General features: G+C 46.6%; 1 protein-coding gene across 1 annotated transcript; it reads right to left on the bottom strand.

Moving 5' to 3' along the window:
• Window positions 1-9,899: 9,899 nt before the first annotated feature.
• On the bottom strand, window positions 9,900-10,862 carry LOC124699435 (probable phospholipase A2 homolog 2). The gene is made up of 4 exons (XM_047231735.1): window positions 10,746-10,862; window positions 10,561-10,606; window positions 10,338-10,463; window positions 9,900-10,240 (listed from the first exon to the last, which is right to left on the bottom strand). Exons 1-4 carry the CDS (start codon window positions 10,860-10,862, stop codon window positions 10,026-10,028), a joined length of 504 nt encoding a protein of 167 aa, XP_047087691.1. The 3' UTR covers window positions 9,900-10,025.
• Window positions 10,863-13,809: the final 2,947 nt, after the last annotated feature.

Here is a 13,809-nt window from a genome sequence, read left to right as displayed (position 1 = left end):
AATATGTATAGTATGATCAGATTCATTGCGGCTGTAGATTAATATATCATCAAAATACACAACCACAAACTTGCCAATAAAATCACGCAAAACATGGTTCATCAGTCTCATGAAAGTGCTAGGTGCATTAGTCAAACCAAAAGGCATTACTAACCACTCATATAAACCAAATTTCATTTTAAAGGCGGTTTTCCACTCATCCCCTTCTTTCATCCTAATTTGATGATAACCACTACACAAATCAATTTTAGTGAAAACAGCAGCACCACTCAATTCATCTAGCATATCCTCTAAACGGGGAATAGGATGACGATATCGAATAGTAATGTTGTTTATCGCTCTACAATCTACGCACATACGCCATGTACCATCTTTCTTAGGAACAAGAATAACAGGAACAAGCACAAGGACTAAGGCTTATGCGGATATAACCTTTGTCGAGTAGCGCTTGTACTTGCTTCTGTATCTCCTTCGTCTCTTCGGGATTCGTTCTATATGGCGCCCTATTGGGCAGCGATGCTCCGGGGATCAAGTCAATTTGATGCTCAATACCTCGCAATGGTCGAAGTCCTGCGGGTACCTCGTCCGGAAACACGTCGCTGAATTCCTGCAGAACATTAGAAACACCAAGAGGAAGAGGGGTCATGTCGTTAGAAACCAAAACCGTACCCCAGTACATGAGCACAAGAGGCATGGCTGTAGGATCCTCACAAAATTCTCTCATATCTTGTTTGGTGGCTAATGAGACTAAGGAATTCACTCTCTCACTTTTCGTTATATCACTCACGGCATTACAATTCTCTCGCCTATCTATGGATGCATCCTCCAAGTTTACTTCAATCTTCTGACGAGACTCATTGACAATTTGCTGCGGTGACATAGGCTGTAAGTTAATTTTCTTGCCCTTGAACTCCAAGTGATATGTATTGGCGCGGCCATTGTGTTGCACGAACGGTCATAGAGCCATGGCCGGCCCAACAGCAGGTGACAAACCGTCATAGGAACCACATCAAAATCAATGGAATCCTTATACGGTCCAATCTCAAAATCAACTCGCACCATGTGGCTCACCTTCATCTCACCATTATTGCTCAACCACTGAATATAATATGGATACGAGTGCGGTAGATACTTCAGTTTCATCTTGGCACATAACTCTTTGCTTGCTAAATTGCGACAACTTCCGCCATCAATAATGACCTTGCAAGCTTTATCAGGACCAACTAGTGCCTTTGTTTGGAACAAATTACAGCGCTGTGTAGATGCACTTGATCGCACATTAAGAACACGCTGCGAGACAACAATAGTTTGAGCTTCAGAAGGAAAAGCATCATAACCATCACTATCATAATCATCCTCATCTGGAGCATTAGGATCAACATCATCTCCAGTTTCATACTCATTGTCCTCATTAATTATCATAACTTTGCGATTAGGACAATCCTTCTTGAAGTGACCCTTGCCACCACATGTATGACAAACCATATCACGGTTGCGCGTTGTCGACACATTAGAACTAGTTCCACTTGCTGCAGGGACGGGCTTCTTTGTGTTAGACACATTGGAGACCGGCTTGCTAGACGAAGTAGGGACATCCGCAGGGCGCGAAGATGGCGCCATGGAGGGCGGCGCGCGGGGTGTGTAGCGCCCAGCGCCTGTAGCACGGCCCTTCATTTGCAGTTCTTCAGCCAACTGTGACTCAGCTTCTCTTGCATGATGTAGTAGCTCATTCATAGTAGCGTAGCTGTGATGACGCACAATGCCCTTGATATTAAACCGCAGACCATTCAGAAAACGCTGTAGTGTCATCTCAAGAGACTCACGGACACGAGCACGCTGCATAAGCATCTCCATCTCCATGTAGTAAGCATCAACCGTCAACACACCTTGCTTCAATTGGGTCAACTTGTCAAAGACGGAACGCAAGTAATTGGTAGGAACAAAACGAGCTGTCATTGCCGCCTTCATAGCACGCCAAGTAATAATAGGCAGCTCACCATCTTCTTCTCGAGCACTCACAAGACCATCCCACCAACTCAATGCATAGCCATCAAATTCAGAGGAAGCAAGCTTGATCTTCCTATCTTCAGTATAATCAGGATGTAAACGCCATAATCTCTCAATCTTCAGCTCCCATGTAAGATATTCTTCAACATCAGTACCTCCTTCAAATCTGGGAATTGAGAACTTGGGTTTACCCAAACCATCTTCTTGTTGTTGTAGAACACGTTGGGCTCCGACGGGGACAAAACCACGACCACGGAACGCATCACCAACGCCACGTCCAAGACCACGACCAACACCACGCCCTTGAGCATGAGCAGCATCGGCATTGCCACCTTGCACACTGCCATCTTCATCAGGTGGTGGTTGTTGTTGCACCATTGTTCGTATCTCACCAACGGCGTTTGTCAAAGCTTGTATGGATGCTTGAAGAGTCGTCACCGATGTCTGAACGGTATTAACCGCGGTAATAGTCTCATCGACCTTCAAGTGAACATCCTGAATGTCCTTGTCCAACACGTCACTACCAACACGGATCTCACGTTGCATATGATCACGAAGTGCCTCATAGTCTCGCCAAGTAATGGTAGTAGTTGGATCCTTTTTCTGCATCACATCAACATTCTCAGTAGAAGACATGATTAGTAGGTTAGTGCACTAAACAAAAATCTTTGGTGGTACGCTCACAACTCACTCAAAACTGATAAGAAAAGGTAAATCTTACCGCTCCAAAGTGAATAGTATTGCTTACCAACTTGGATTGACGGACTAGTGCACGGATGTAGCGAAGCGAATATCAAGGGTATAAGAACAAATCACACGACAAAGCAGGATATATGTGGGGTTGTAGGTGGGCTACCTATTTGCACCAATAACAGCTCTAGCGCTGACCGTAGACAACCAAAGATACTCACACAAGGCGATATAATGGGGCAATGCAACTATATGTAGGAAAGGTTGCAATGCACTAGAGAGACGCTAGCAAAGCTCAACGGGACAGGCACAAGATTGTTCAACTACGGGTGCAGTAAAGTAAACTTAGGCCTTCACTTGATTCAACTAGCACTGCACTTTTCTTTTTTTTGGATTTTTCTTTTTGTATAACACACGCAGCTATGTAGCTCTTTTTGCTTCTTTCAATTTTATCTTTTTTTTGTTTGATATATGACACAACTCCTTGATAACACGGCCAACAGAAATATGCAAAGCACCGATAACCTAACGAGCAGCCTGTCGAGCGGTAAAACTAGTCTCTTCTGGGGAAGTTCCTAGTCACTTTATATTGATAGGCTGTGTCTATGGTTGGGAACAAGCACACTGTACGCTATGTGGACTCGGAGTAACAAAAACTGACACACTATGATAAACTAGATGATAGAGAAAACACAAACCCAAACAATTCTACTAGATGAAAGATAAAGATACGCAAAAACGACTACGAAAAGCAACTAAAACTCGAAATTAGTGCAATCTAAGGCTATGGCAAACCCTAACCCTAACTTTTTATGGCTTTTTTTTTGTATAGGAAAACACTCACAACTCAACTATGGGGTGGATTGTGGATGGCTTACCGAGCAAAACTGGAAATCTGATACCAAGATGATATGGGGTTGCCCGATCTTCTCAGTAAGCGACGGGTGGTGATGAACACGTGATGGTAGCAGCGGATGAAATCGATGATATGAGGAGGATAACTTGTATGACGCCGACGAAGTCTCTCGATTGATTCCTGATGCCAATGCAACAGCTCTCAACCCTGCAAGATATTCGCAACTCCACTCACTTGCGCACGTAGCCGCCGACCACGAAGCGGTAGATTGCAATCTTCTAATCCCCAAAGGAACAACAGATCACACAAACTTTCAGTAGCATAAAACTCCAGATCGCAACGAATTGGAGAGTTGGGGAACAATATTTTTGCTTAGCAAACAACTATGAACTAGGGTTTATCTTAAACATGGTCTAAAGCAGCTAGGGGGTCGTCCAAGGCACTTATATAGGCGTCCGGGACGATTTCTGGTCGAAAGATACAAGTAAAACCGACCCAGAATAGATCTGGTCGAGACAGACTCGGACAAATCCGGTCTGGAATCCGGTCAACCGGGCCTGGGACCGGGCAGGCCGGCGTAGAACCCTGAATGTTAATATTTGTTTCGACCAACAAAGTATGAGGCATATGACACCTAGTTGATACCACTTGGCTCTTTCTTCCATTTTAGTCCCGATGATTAAAATGTTTGGTCACCTATACACTCGGGGGTGGAGCAAAAAAGACTGGTGTGATGGCACAAATATCAATCTCTTGTGCATCCTACCTGGCCTCGCTTACTCCATCCCTGAATGTTAATATTTGTTTCGACCAACAAAGTATGAGGCATATGCTATCTAGTTGATACCACTTGGCTCTTTCTTCCATTTTAGTGCCGATGATTAGAATGTTTGGTCACCTATACACTTCGGGGAGGCGCCAGCGAGCCTGGTGCGATGGCACAAATATAAATATCTTGTGCATCCTACCTGGCCTCGCTAACGCCTTCCCGGAATGTTAATATTTGTTTCGACCAACAAAGTATGAGGCATTCCATTTAGTTCATACTAGCTACTTGTTTCTTATTTGAGTTGGCACTTCTTAATTGCATTGGCCGATGATTAGAATGTTTGTTCACTTGTACACTCTGGGGTGGGGCCAGTGAACCTGGTGTGATGACACAAATATCAATCTCTTGTGCATCCTACTTGGCTTCACTGACCCCATCCATGAATGTTAATATTTGTTTCGACCAACAAAGTATGAGGCATTCCGTTTAGTTCATACTAGCTACTTATCTCTTATTCGAGTTGGCACTTCTTAATTGCATTGGCCTTTCTTGCACTTTAGTGCCGATGATTAAATTTTGTGTTCACTACACTTGGGGGAGGCGCCAGTGAGCCTGGTGCGATGGCACAAATATCAATCTCTTGTGCATCCTACTTGGTCTCACTGACGCCTTCTCTAAATGTTAATGTTTGTTTCGACCAACAATGTATGAGGCCCTTGTCATTCCATTTGCTTTGCTATTTCAAAATGTCGATGATTAAAATGCTTGGTCACTCATACACTCTGGGGTGGAGCCAGTGAGCCACACAAATATCAATATCTTGTGCATCCTACCTAGCCTCACTAACTCCATCCCGAAATGTTAATATTTGTTTTGACCAACAATGTATGAGGCATATATTATCTGGTTGATACTACTTGGCTCGTATTTGAGTTGAACTTATTCGTTTATTTTGGTCTTTCTTTGAGATAGCGCTGATGATTAAAATGTTTGGTCACCTTACACTTGGGGGTGGCGTAAGTGAGCCTGGTAAGATAGCACAAATATCAATCTCTTGTGCATCGGACTTGGTCTCACTTACGCCATCCCTGAATGTTAACATTTGTGTTGACCAACAATGTATCAAACATTTATTCAATTTCTCTTGTGCATCGGACTTGGACTTGGTCTCACTTTCTTCTATTTTAATAGAAGGAGGAACCGGACGAAGACCCTGATGCAAGCGAGCCTGGCGGGTAGAGAGGAGGGAGCAAAGGAGGAACCGGATGAAGACCACTTTGTATCTCTAAATGGTGAAATTTGTAGGAATTAAGAGTTGTATGTAAGACATTTGACACTTGCCACTATATATGTATCTCGATCGGGCTCTAAGTAATGTGATGATGATGTCTATATTATATTTGTGCAATGTACATGCTATTTATATTATATCTGCATATTTCTGTATATAATCTGTATAATAAATGTATATTGTTGTATATAACCTGTATGTGTATAGCAGGCAGTACAAAATCATGTATAATACGAGCAAATTCTGTGGCGCACCAGTTTTTGTGGCGCACCGAAGCACTGGTCGCATGCGCCACAGAAACCTTAATTCTATGGCGCATGGGCCGGTGTGCCATAGAAATCTTATTTTTGTGGCGAAGTTTCTGTGGCGTACCGCCCATGCGCCACAGAATGTGTTTTTGGTGCGCCACTAACGAGCCTTTTCCTACTAGTGAACCGAGCAAAGCACTCAACAACATCAAGGAGTCCATTCATGATCGTCTATGGTTTCTAACCTTCCACGGCACTCGACATACTTCCACTACCTCTTCATGAGAGAACTAACATGGACTTCGAGAAGCGCGCCATCACCATGAAGAAAGTACATGAAGACACAAGAGCCACCATACAAGAACATGTACTTCGCCAAGCTACCCACCTCAACGCCAAGAAGAAGGAAATAATATTTGAAGAAGGAGACCTCGTTTGGATACACCTCCGAAAGGAAAGATTTCACATGAACGCAACTCCAAGCTAAAGCCAAGAGGAGATGGTCCCTTCAAGGTCCTCAAGCACACCAACAACAACGCCTACGGCATCGACATACCAACATCCAAGTACTTGGTGAGCAACACATTCAACATCTCAGATCTCTCACCCTATCATGGAGATGAGGAGGAACTAGAGTCGAGGACGACTCTTTACCAAGGGGGGAGATGATGTAGCCCCACCCAAGGACGACACTACACCAAGACCAAGTGATCCTCCAAGTGGACCTATGACGAGAGCATGTGATACGTTGCAAACGTATCTATAATTTTTGATGCTCCATGCTTGTTTTACACCAATTTATATATGTTTTGATTACACTTCATTGCACTTTTATACATTTTCCGGCACTAACATATTGACAAGATGCCACAGTGTCAGTTCCCTATTTTCTGCTGTTTTGTATTTCCGAAAAGTTCTACAGGAAATATTCTCGGAATTGAACGAAACAAAAGCCGAAGTAAATATTTTACAGTAACAAAGACGTACTCCAGAGGGGGGACGAAGAGGCGCCACACGGCAGCCAGACCACCCCATGGCATGGCCAAGGGTGGGCCCGCGCCAAGGGGTGGTATGGGCCCCCTGGCCTCCACCGACCTCGCCCTTCCGCCTATTTATTCACGATCTTGAGAAAACCTAAACACGCGAGCCTCCATCCACGAAAAGTTACGTCGCGGCCCCATCGCAGACCCTAGCTCGGGAGGGTTCTGAAGCTCTTCCCGACACCCTGCCGGAGGGGGAGATCATCACCGGAGGCCTCTACATCGCCATGCCTGCCTCCGAAGTGATGCGTGCGTAGTTCATCCCTGGACTATGGGTCCATAGCAGTAGCTAGATAGTTGTATTCTCCAATTTGTGACTCATGTTTAGATCTTGTGAGCTGCCTATCATGATCAAGATCATCTTTATGTAATGCTACATGTTGTATTTGCTAGGATCCAACGAATATTAAATACTATGCTTAGATCGATTATATAGTTGTCATATGTTATTTGTGATCTTGCATGCTCTCCGTTGCTAGTAGATACTCTGGCCAAGTAAATGCTTGTGACTCCAAGAGGGAGTATTTATTCCCGATAGTGGGTTCATGCCTCTAGTTTTCTAGAAGAGTGACAATAACTTCTAAGATTGTAGATGTGTTTGCTACTAGGGAGAAAACAACAATGTTTTATCCAAGGATAATTCTATTATTTACTTTACACACATTTCTTAATGCGATAATCTGTTGCTTGCAACTTAATACTGGAAGGGGTTCGGACGATAACCGGAAGGTGGATTATTAGTCATAGACGCAGTTGGATTACGGTCTATGTATTATGTTGTAATGCCCAAACAAATCTCATAGTAATCATCTTGTCATGTATGATCTTTATTCTGTCAATTGCCCAGCTGTAATTTGTTCACCCAGCATGTTATTTATCTTTATGGAGAGACACCTCTAGAGAACTGTGGACCCCGGTCCTTTCTTTTACACTAATACAATCATCATGTTCTGTTTACTCACCATACTTGATCCTAACCTCCCTTTGAATGGCTTGGTACTGCATCAAAATGCTTCGTGTGTCATCAGGTATATCGCTGAGGAGGACCCACAAGGAAGCCAAGCCATCAAGGGAGGAGAAGAACGAAGAAAAGGGAAGCTGGAGCAAACCGGCGCCAGGACCGGCAGCACCGGGCCAAACGCCAGAACCAAACCGGTTCGCCGGTTCCAAATCGGAATAGCCAGAACGGCTTCGAGTAGCCAGTTCCGGTTAATCTAGAACCCGAACCGGCGCTGGCGCCGGAACGTCGAAGCCATTCCGGCGCACGCGCCGGCACCGCCGATTTTCCATCGAAAATCGTCGAATCTTATCTATCTCCAACTATTTGCCGTGTAACGTGCATGCCTCTACTGCACCTCCACGCCCCCTCCCACGTCTTCGCTGTGGGATCATTGGCCTGCGTCGGCAACGTTCGCTCCCCCTCCTCCTGCTCAACTTGTATACCGCATGCCACCGCCGGTGCCCAACTGGCCATGGAGACGCCGAAACTCATCGACCTGACCAAGAACAATGACGACGAGAAGTAGCTGTCGGTTCATAAGCTAGGGTTTGGACGCCTTGGATGCATGTTTTAACTTTTCTTGTGTTTTTTCCTTTTTCAATCTATGTAAATTATGTTGTTTTATCAATGAAAAGTAAAAGAAAATGCGTCGGATCACTGGGCTACCCACCAAACTAACAAACTGAACTGGATTTTCGTATCTGTGATCCGATTCAAACGGACTATAACCGACACCCGGGTCGTTAGAGCATCTCTAACAGAGCCCGTAAAGTGGGCAAAACCGAATAATAACCACCGATTTACGGGTTCAGTTCAGAAAATGGCGCAGATCAGTCACCGTAAACGAGCCAAAACCGAAAAAAAGTTTTCAGGCCGAGACCGAAAACCCAACTCGGCCTGCATTTGTAGGGGCCGAAAGAGCGAACTGAACACGAAACTATACTCGCGGCGCGCTGAAATTTCACTTCGAGCTAAATGCTTCCGCCGGTACTGTCGCTGGAATCCAACTAAATTCGCCGGAATCCAACCAAATTCCGGCGAGCTCGCGACGGTATAGGATGGCGCGGGGCAAGGCGAGCTCCCAGCGGCGTGGAGTGGCGCTGGACGGGCGAGCTCGTGGACGGCGTGAGCTCGCGCGGGGTGGGGCGGGATGAGCTCGCTGCGGGGCAGCTCGGGGCGGAGCGGGCGTGGCCAGCTCGGGGCGGCGCGGGCAGGGCCAGCGGGTCGGGGATGAGGCGAGGCGGAGCCAGGGCGGGACGGGGCGGCGCGGGCGAGGTTGGGGCGAGGCCGGCACGGGGCGGAGCTGGGGCGACGCGGCGCGGCGGTGGCCGGGGCGGGCGTGGCCGGGGCCGGGCGGCGCGCCGCGGGCGGGGGTGGAACGGGCGGAGCCGGGGTAGTGCGTGCGTCGCCGGGGCGGAGCCGGGCGGGGGCGAAGCGGGCGGAGCGGGCGGAGCTGGGAGCGGGGAGGCGCGCCGCGGGCGGGGCCGGGGTAGGGGCGGGCGGAGCCGGAGTGGGGCTGCCGGCATGGAGCTTGGCCACAGGATGAGTGGATGGAGCAAGGAAGAAGACGAAGGGAGGAGGAAAGGAAAAAAGGCCCTGACCCTGTGGGTCCAGTGGAATAATTAGGAATATGCTTTTTTACAGATTTTTTTTACGGGTTCTGATCTGCGCCGGCTTTTTTTCGATCCGTAAACGCGAGTTCTGACCTGAACTCACGTTTTACGGTTCATATTTTTACGGGCTCCGCTAGAAATGCTCTTAGTATTGTAGCTGGGCGACCAAATACAAGACAGTAATGATATGTGTACCATTTAGCGGAAGCCGTCAGATGCACTTTCAATGGACGGTTGAGGTGCTTTCAAGCCCTGGATAAGAATAACACGAGGAGCATCTGATCTGATCTGATCTGATCTGAAACTTCCTTCAGAAAAACAGGGGAGCATCTGATCTGATTTGTAGTACAAATCAAATCAGGCAAACCTACGCGCCAGGCCTCAACTACACTACACATGCGGTGATCCACCTCCACCAAACTTGTACTCCGTCTAGACCGCCAACTTCAACAAGATCCACTACGTGAGAGCTCCAAATTAACAAGTGAAACAACAGCAGCGACCGAGTGTTCTACGGTACTCTATGCAGTATCCTCTCGGCGTACACCGCGGCCTCGATGATGGACGTGATCTCGTCGGCGACGTCAGTCGCGTTGCAATTATTCCCCTCGAACGTCCTGAATACGGCCTCCTCGCTGCCGCCCGCCTCCACCACCACCGCCGCGGTCCTCACCGCGGCCACGCAGTCCAGCAGGCTCTGGTTGCACCACATGTTGAGGTAGTCGTCTGCAAAAGTCCAAGCACGCATATGCATGTACGAGCTGTCAGGAAACTTGATGTCGAATACGCGGTCAAATACGCGGGTGAGTATATATATACGTACTGTCGGTGGCATTGACGCAGGCGTCGTGGAGCATGCAGCAGGCGTCGAGGGCGTCGCAGGGAGGCTCGCTGGGGCACCCGGTGTACGACACGCCGCAGTACTTGCCGTACCGCATCAACGGAGCCTCTGAATACATACATATACATACATTTGTGTGGTTATTATACGCGCGTGTTGATCAATCACGAAACGGGATATCTATCTACAGTACGATCTAACGTACCGATAGTACCGGAGCAGTATGCAGACTCGCAGGTTCGGCTGCACTGCTACGTGAACGAGCAAATCAGACAGAAAGTTGATATGAATTGATATTCAACAAGCTGGTAATAAGAGAACATCAATGGAAATCTGGCTTGCGGTCTCAAATCAAGATGAATTGCGTGCGCGAGATTGTAGGACGTGTACCGAGGAGGAGGAGTCGCCGGCGCTGGACGGCGGCGACGCGCCGAAGATGCCGAGGGCCAGCGAGCGGTAGCCGGCAGCGAGCAGGATGGCAAGAGGGAGGAGACGACCGACGTGCATCTTCAGAGTGTATGGTTTGAGCAGAAGAGGTATAACAGCAATAAGCTAGCTAGCTCTAACTTAATTTAGTTCGATTTAGTAGTCCATGCATACATAATCGCTGGTTTTTGAAGCTTTCAACGAAGCAAATAATGTTAGTTATAGCTTGGTGGCAGTTTGGCGGCACCGTTGGGAATTAGGAGGGGTTAGTTCAAGTGTTCGACAGTGACTTCACAAAGCTAGGAGCATCTTCACTTGTCCTCTCCATATGGGCGTTGGGATCCCAACCGTGCCCCCATACCAAAAAAATTAAACTGTTGAAACTTTAATAGAAAACACAAATTCACAAATTCATATATAGTTCGGCCATAGTAGGCCATTGTTTGCACAAAACTAAAGAAAACATAGAAACTTAAAATAAAAAAACTAAATCTAATAGCCCCCACGGCCGAGACCTAGGCAGCGGTAAATCGCTGCCACGCAGTCCTCCTCCTTGTCGTTGTTGGGCTCCTGCTTCAGCGGCGGGAGGAAGGAGCTGCAACCCTGGCCAGGGTCCCCATGCGTGCGACGATTTTGCGGCATGCTCGACGGGCCGACGTCGTCATCGTCATTGAGGTTGATGTAGAGGCCGAGGCGCTCGAGCCGCTCGGCCTCCAAGCGGCAGTGCTCCTCCACACCCTTCTCAGCGTGACGGAGGCCCGGGATTCCTCGAGGTCGTCCTTCGCCTTGAGTCCAAATGGTGCCGCCTTATACTCTGGCAGCGGCGTCCACTCCCGCTTGACAGGCTGGAGCTGCCCGCAGGGTGGAGAAGGAGCATGGTGGATGACGACGCCACCACAACTATTGTGGTGCCTGCGAGGAGGCGCCTCATCGGGCTTGTCCTTCAACGTCGCCAAGTAGCGTGGTGACGGCATGCCGTAGGGCGAGTACCTGGCCAGAGACGACGAGGAGCGCGACAACGATGAGCGCGAGGAGGACGACGATGTCGTCGTGCAATGTAACATCCTAAAAACTGTGCATTTTCAAATTCATGCATTGCATCATATCAGCATATCAAAGTTTCAGTTTTAGAAAAGGTTTTACCTGTTCTTACATAAAAATGATTTAAATTGCTTGTTTTGCTCTTTGTTGATTAAATCTATATGCATACTATTTTTATCCTAGTGCTTTACTGGATTGGGGCTGTGCCCATTATGTTCAGATACAGTACTGAAAGTATTTACAAATTTTCGTATTTTTATTTTGCGTCAGTTTTACAAACTGTAGTTAATTCAGTAATTTCAGAAAAGAAAACAGAGAAGAAAAAGAAAGAAAGAAAAAAAATGAAACGAACCCGCCGGCCGGCCAGGCCAAACGGCCCAGCCAACCCGCGCGAGACCAGCACAGCAGCGAAGCACGGGGCTTTTCTCATCTCGTTCTCTTTTCTTTTTTATCCTGGCGCGGGTCCCACCAAAGCATCTCCAACCTTCAGACTATAGCTTCGTATCTGAAACAAACTCTGTTCCAAAACCAAGCCGGAGGAATCTCCCGGTTCTGTTCGATTTCGTGTTCCCTTTACCACGAAAAATCCCTCTATAAATACTCCATGATCTCCTCCGTTTTTGCTCCCTAAAATCCCCAATTTTTGCGCCGTCAGGCTGCGCGAATTTCTCGCCGAAGTACGGCGAATTTCTCGCCGGAGTACGCCCGCCACCAAGTTCGAAGGAGGTTCCAGGAACCTCGCCCTTCCCTTCTCTGTCCAAGATTCATAGATCAATCTACCGCATCTTTTTAACTTTTTCCCACCAGCAGAACCACAAGAACACGCACACACGAGACCGTCGGAGCTTCACCGGAGACGGAGTAATTCAGCCAGGAACCACCGCTGATCGGAACTAGCAGATCGCTGAAGAGTACGTGAACGAAATCATCCCGTGAAGCCGCACCTCGCCGTCACCTGCAGAGTCGGAGGCAACAGCACCGCGTCCGTCTCCTTCGTCGTCCTCCACCACACCCCAGCCTATCATGCCTCACCACGTTTCTTTAATTTTTCTTCCCTCCAGCATGCACTGATCACCGATCAGCTTGGTAGATGGCTAGCTCAATAACTGAACCTTACTGTCTCGTTTCCAAATCGATCGATCGTGCAGATGGTGCTAGCTCTTTCACCCATAAACACTTTGAAAATTCATAACAAATAATCTATAGCTCCGTTTTAGATGATTCCTTTTGCATTGAGTTCGTAATTGAATTCTCTGTAACTTTCGTGTAGAAAGTTTCTCCATCCGAGAAACTTATTCTGACAACTTTTTGGACAAAAATTATAAAAGTCCGCAAAATGTTTAATCTTGTAAAAATCATATATATATTTTCGTAACTCGGAATTGAACAAATAATATATCGTTGGATTCAGAAAAATGAGAGGAACATTTAGGTACTGTTAGTTTGTAATTTTACGGAACTTGCGAATTTTCCAATTTAAAATAGTGTATATAGTATTTTTAGTATATTTTAAATTCTGTAAAATATTTTAATATGAATCCAACGCCAAATTGTAGATACTTAAATTGCCTATCCACCAGTATGCCTGCAAGAGATATTAAAAACTATTTTATACATATATATTTTGTTCATGGTTAAATGGCTATTTGAAACCTTTACTGCATAAAGTAATTGCTTATAAAAAATGTTTGATATCAAATTTCTTTCCAGAGCAAGCATGCATAATTTCATTATGTGTTTTACCTGTTTGCGTTGTTTGGTGTTTGATTGTGAATTACTTTGCTTGCGTTAGATTTCCCGGATTGCAACGAGTGCGATTGCGACGACTGTCTGAACACCGACCAAGGCAAGTGTCACAAACTCATTATCCTACTGTTTTCTATGCATTGGTAGTTGTTTTATGTGCATAATGATTTCAAATTGCTGGCCCTGGGATATTATCAAAGTGGAGAGATTGCGAGAGATAAATGTTTTATTCTCTTAATGA

Source organism: Lolium rigidum, chromosome 3 (genome assembly GCF_022539505.1).
Source record: "Lolium rigidum isolate FL_2022 chromosome 3, APGP_CSIRO_Lrig_0.1, whole genome shotgun sequence".
Taxonomy (NCBI): domain Eukaryota; kingdom Viridiplantae; phylum Streptophyta; class Magnoliopsida; order Poales; family Poaceae; genus Lolium; species Lolium rigidum.
Note: the sequence above shows the minus strand (reverse complement) of the source record. Positions and strands in the feature narration are given on the sequence as shown.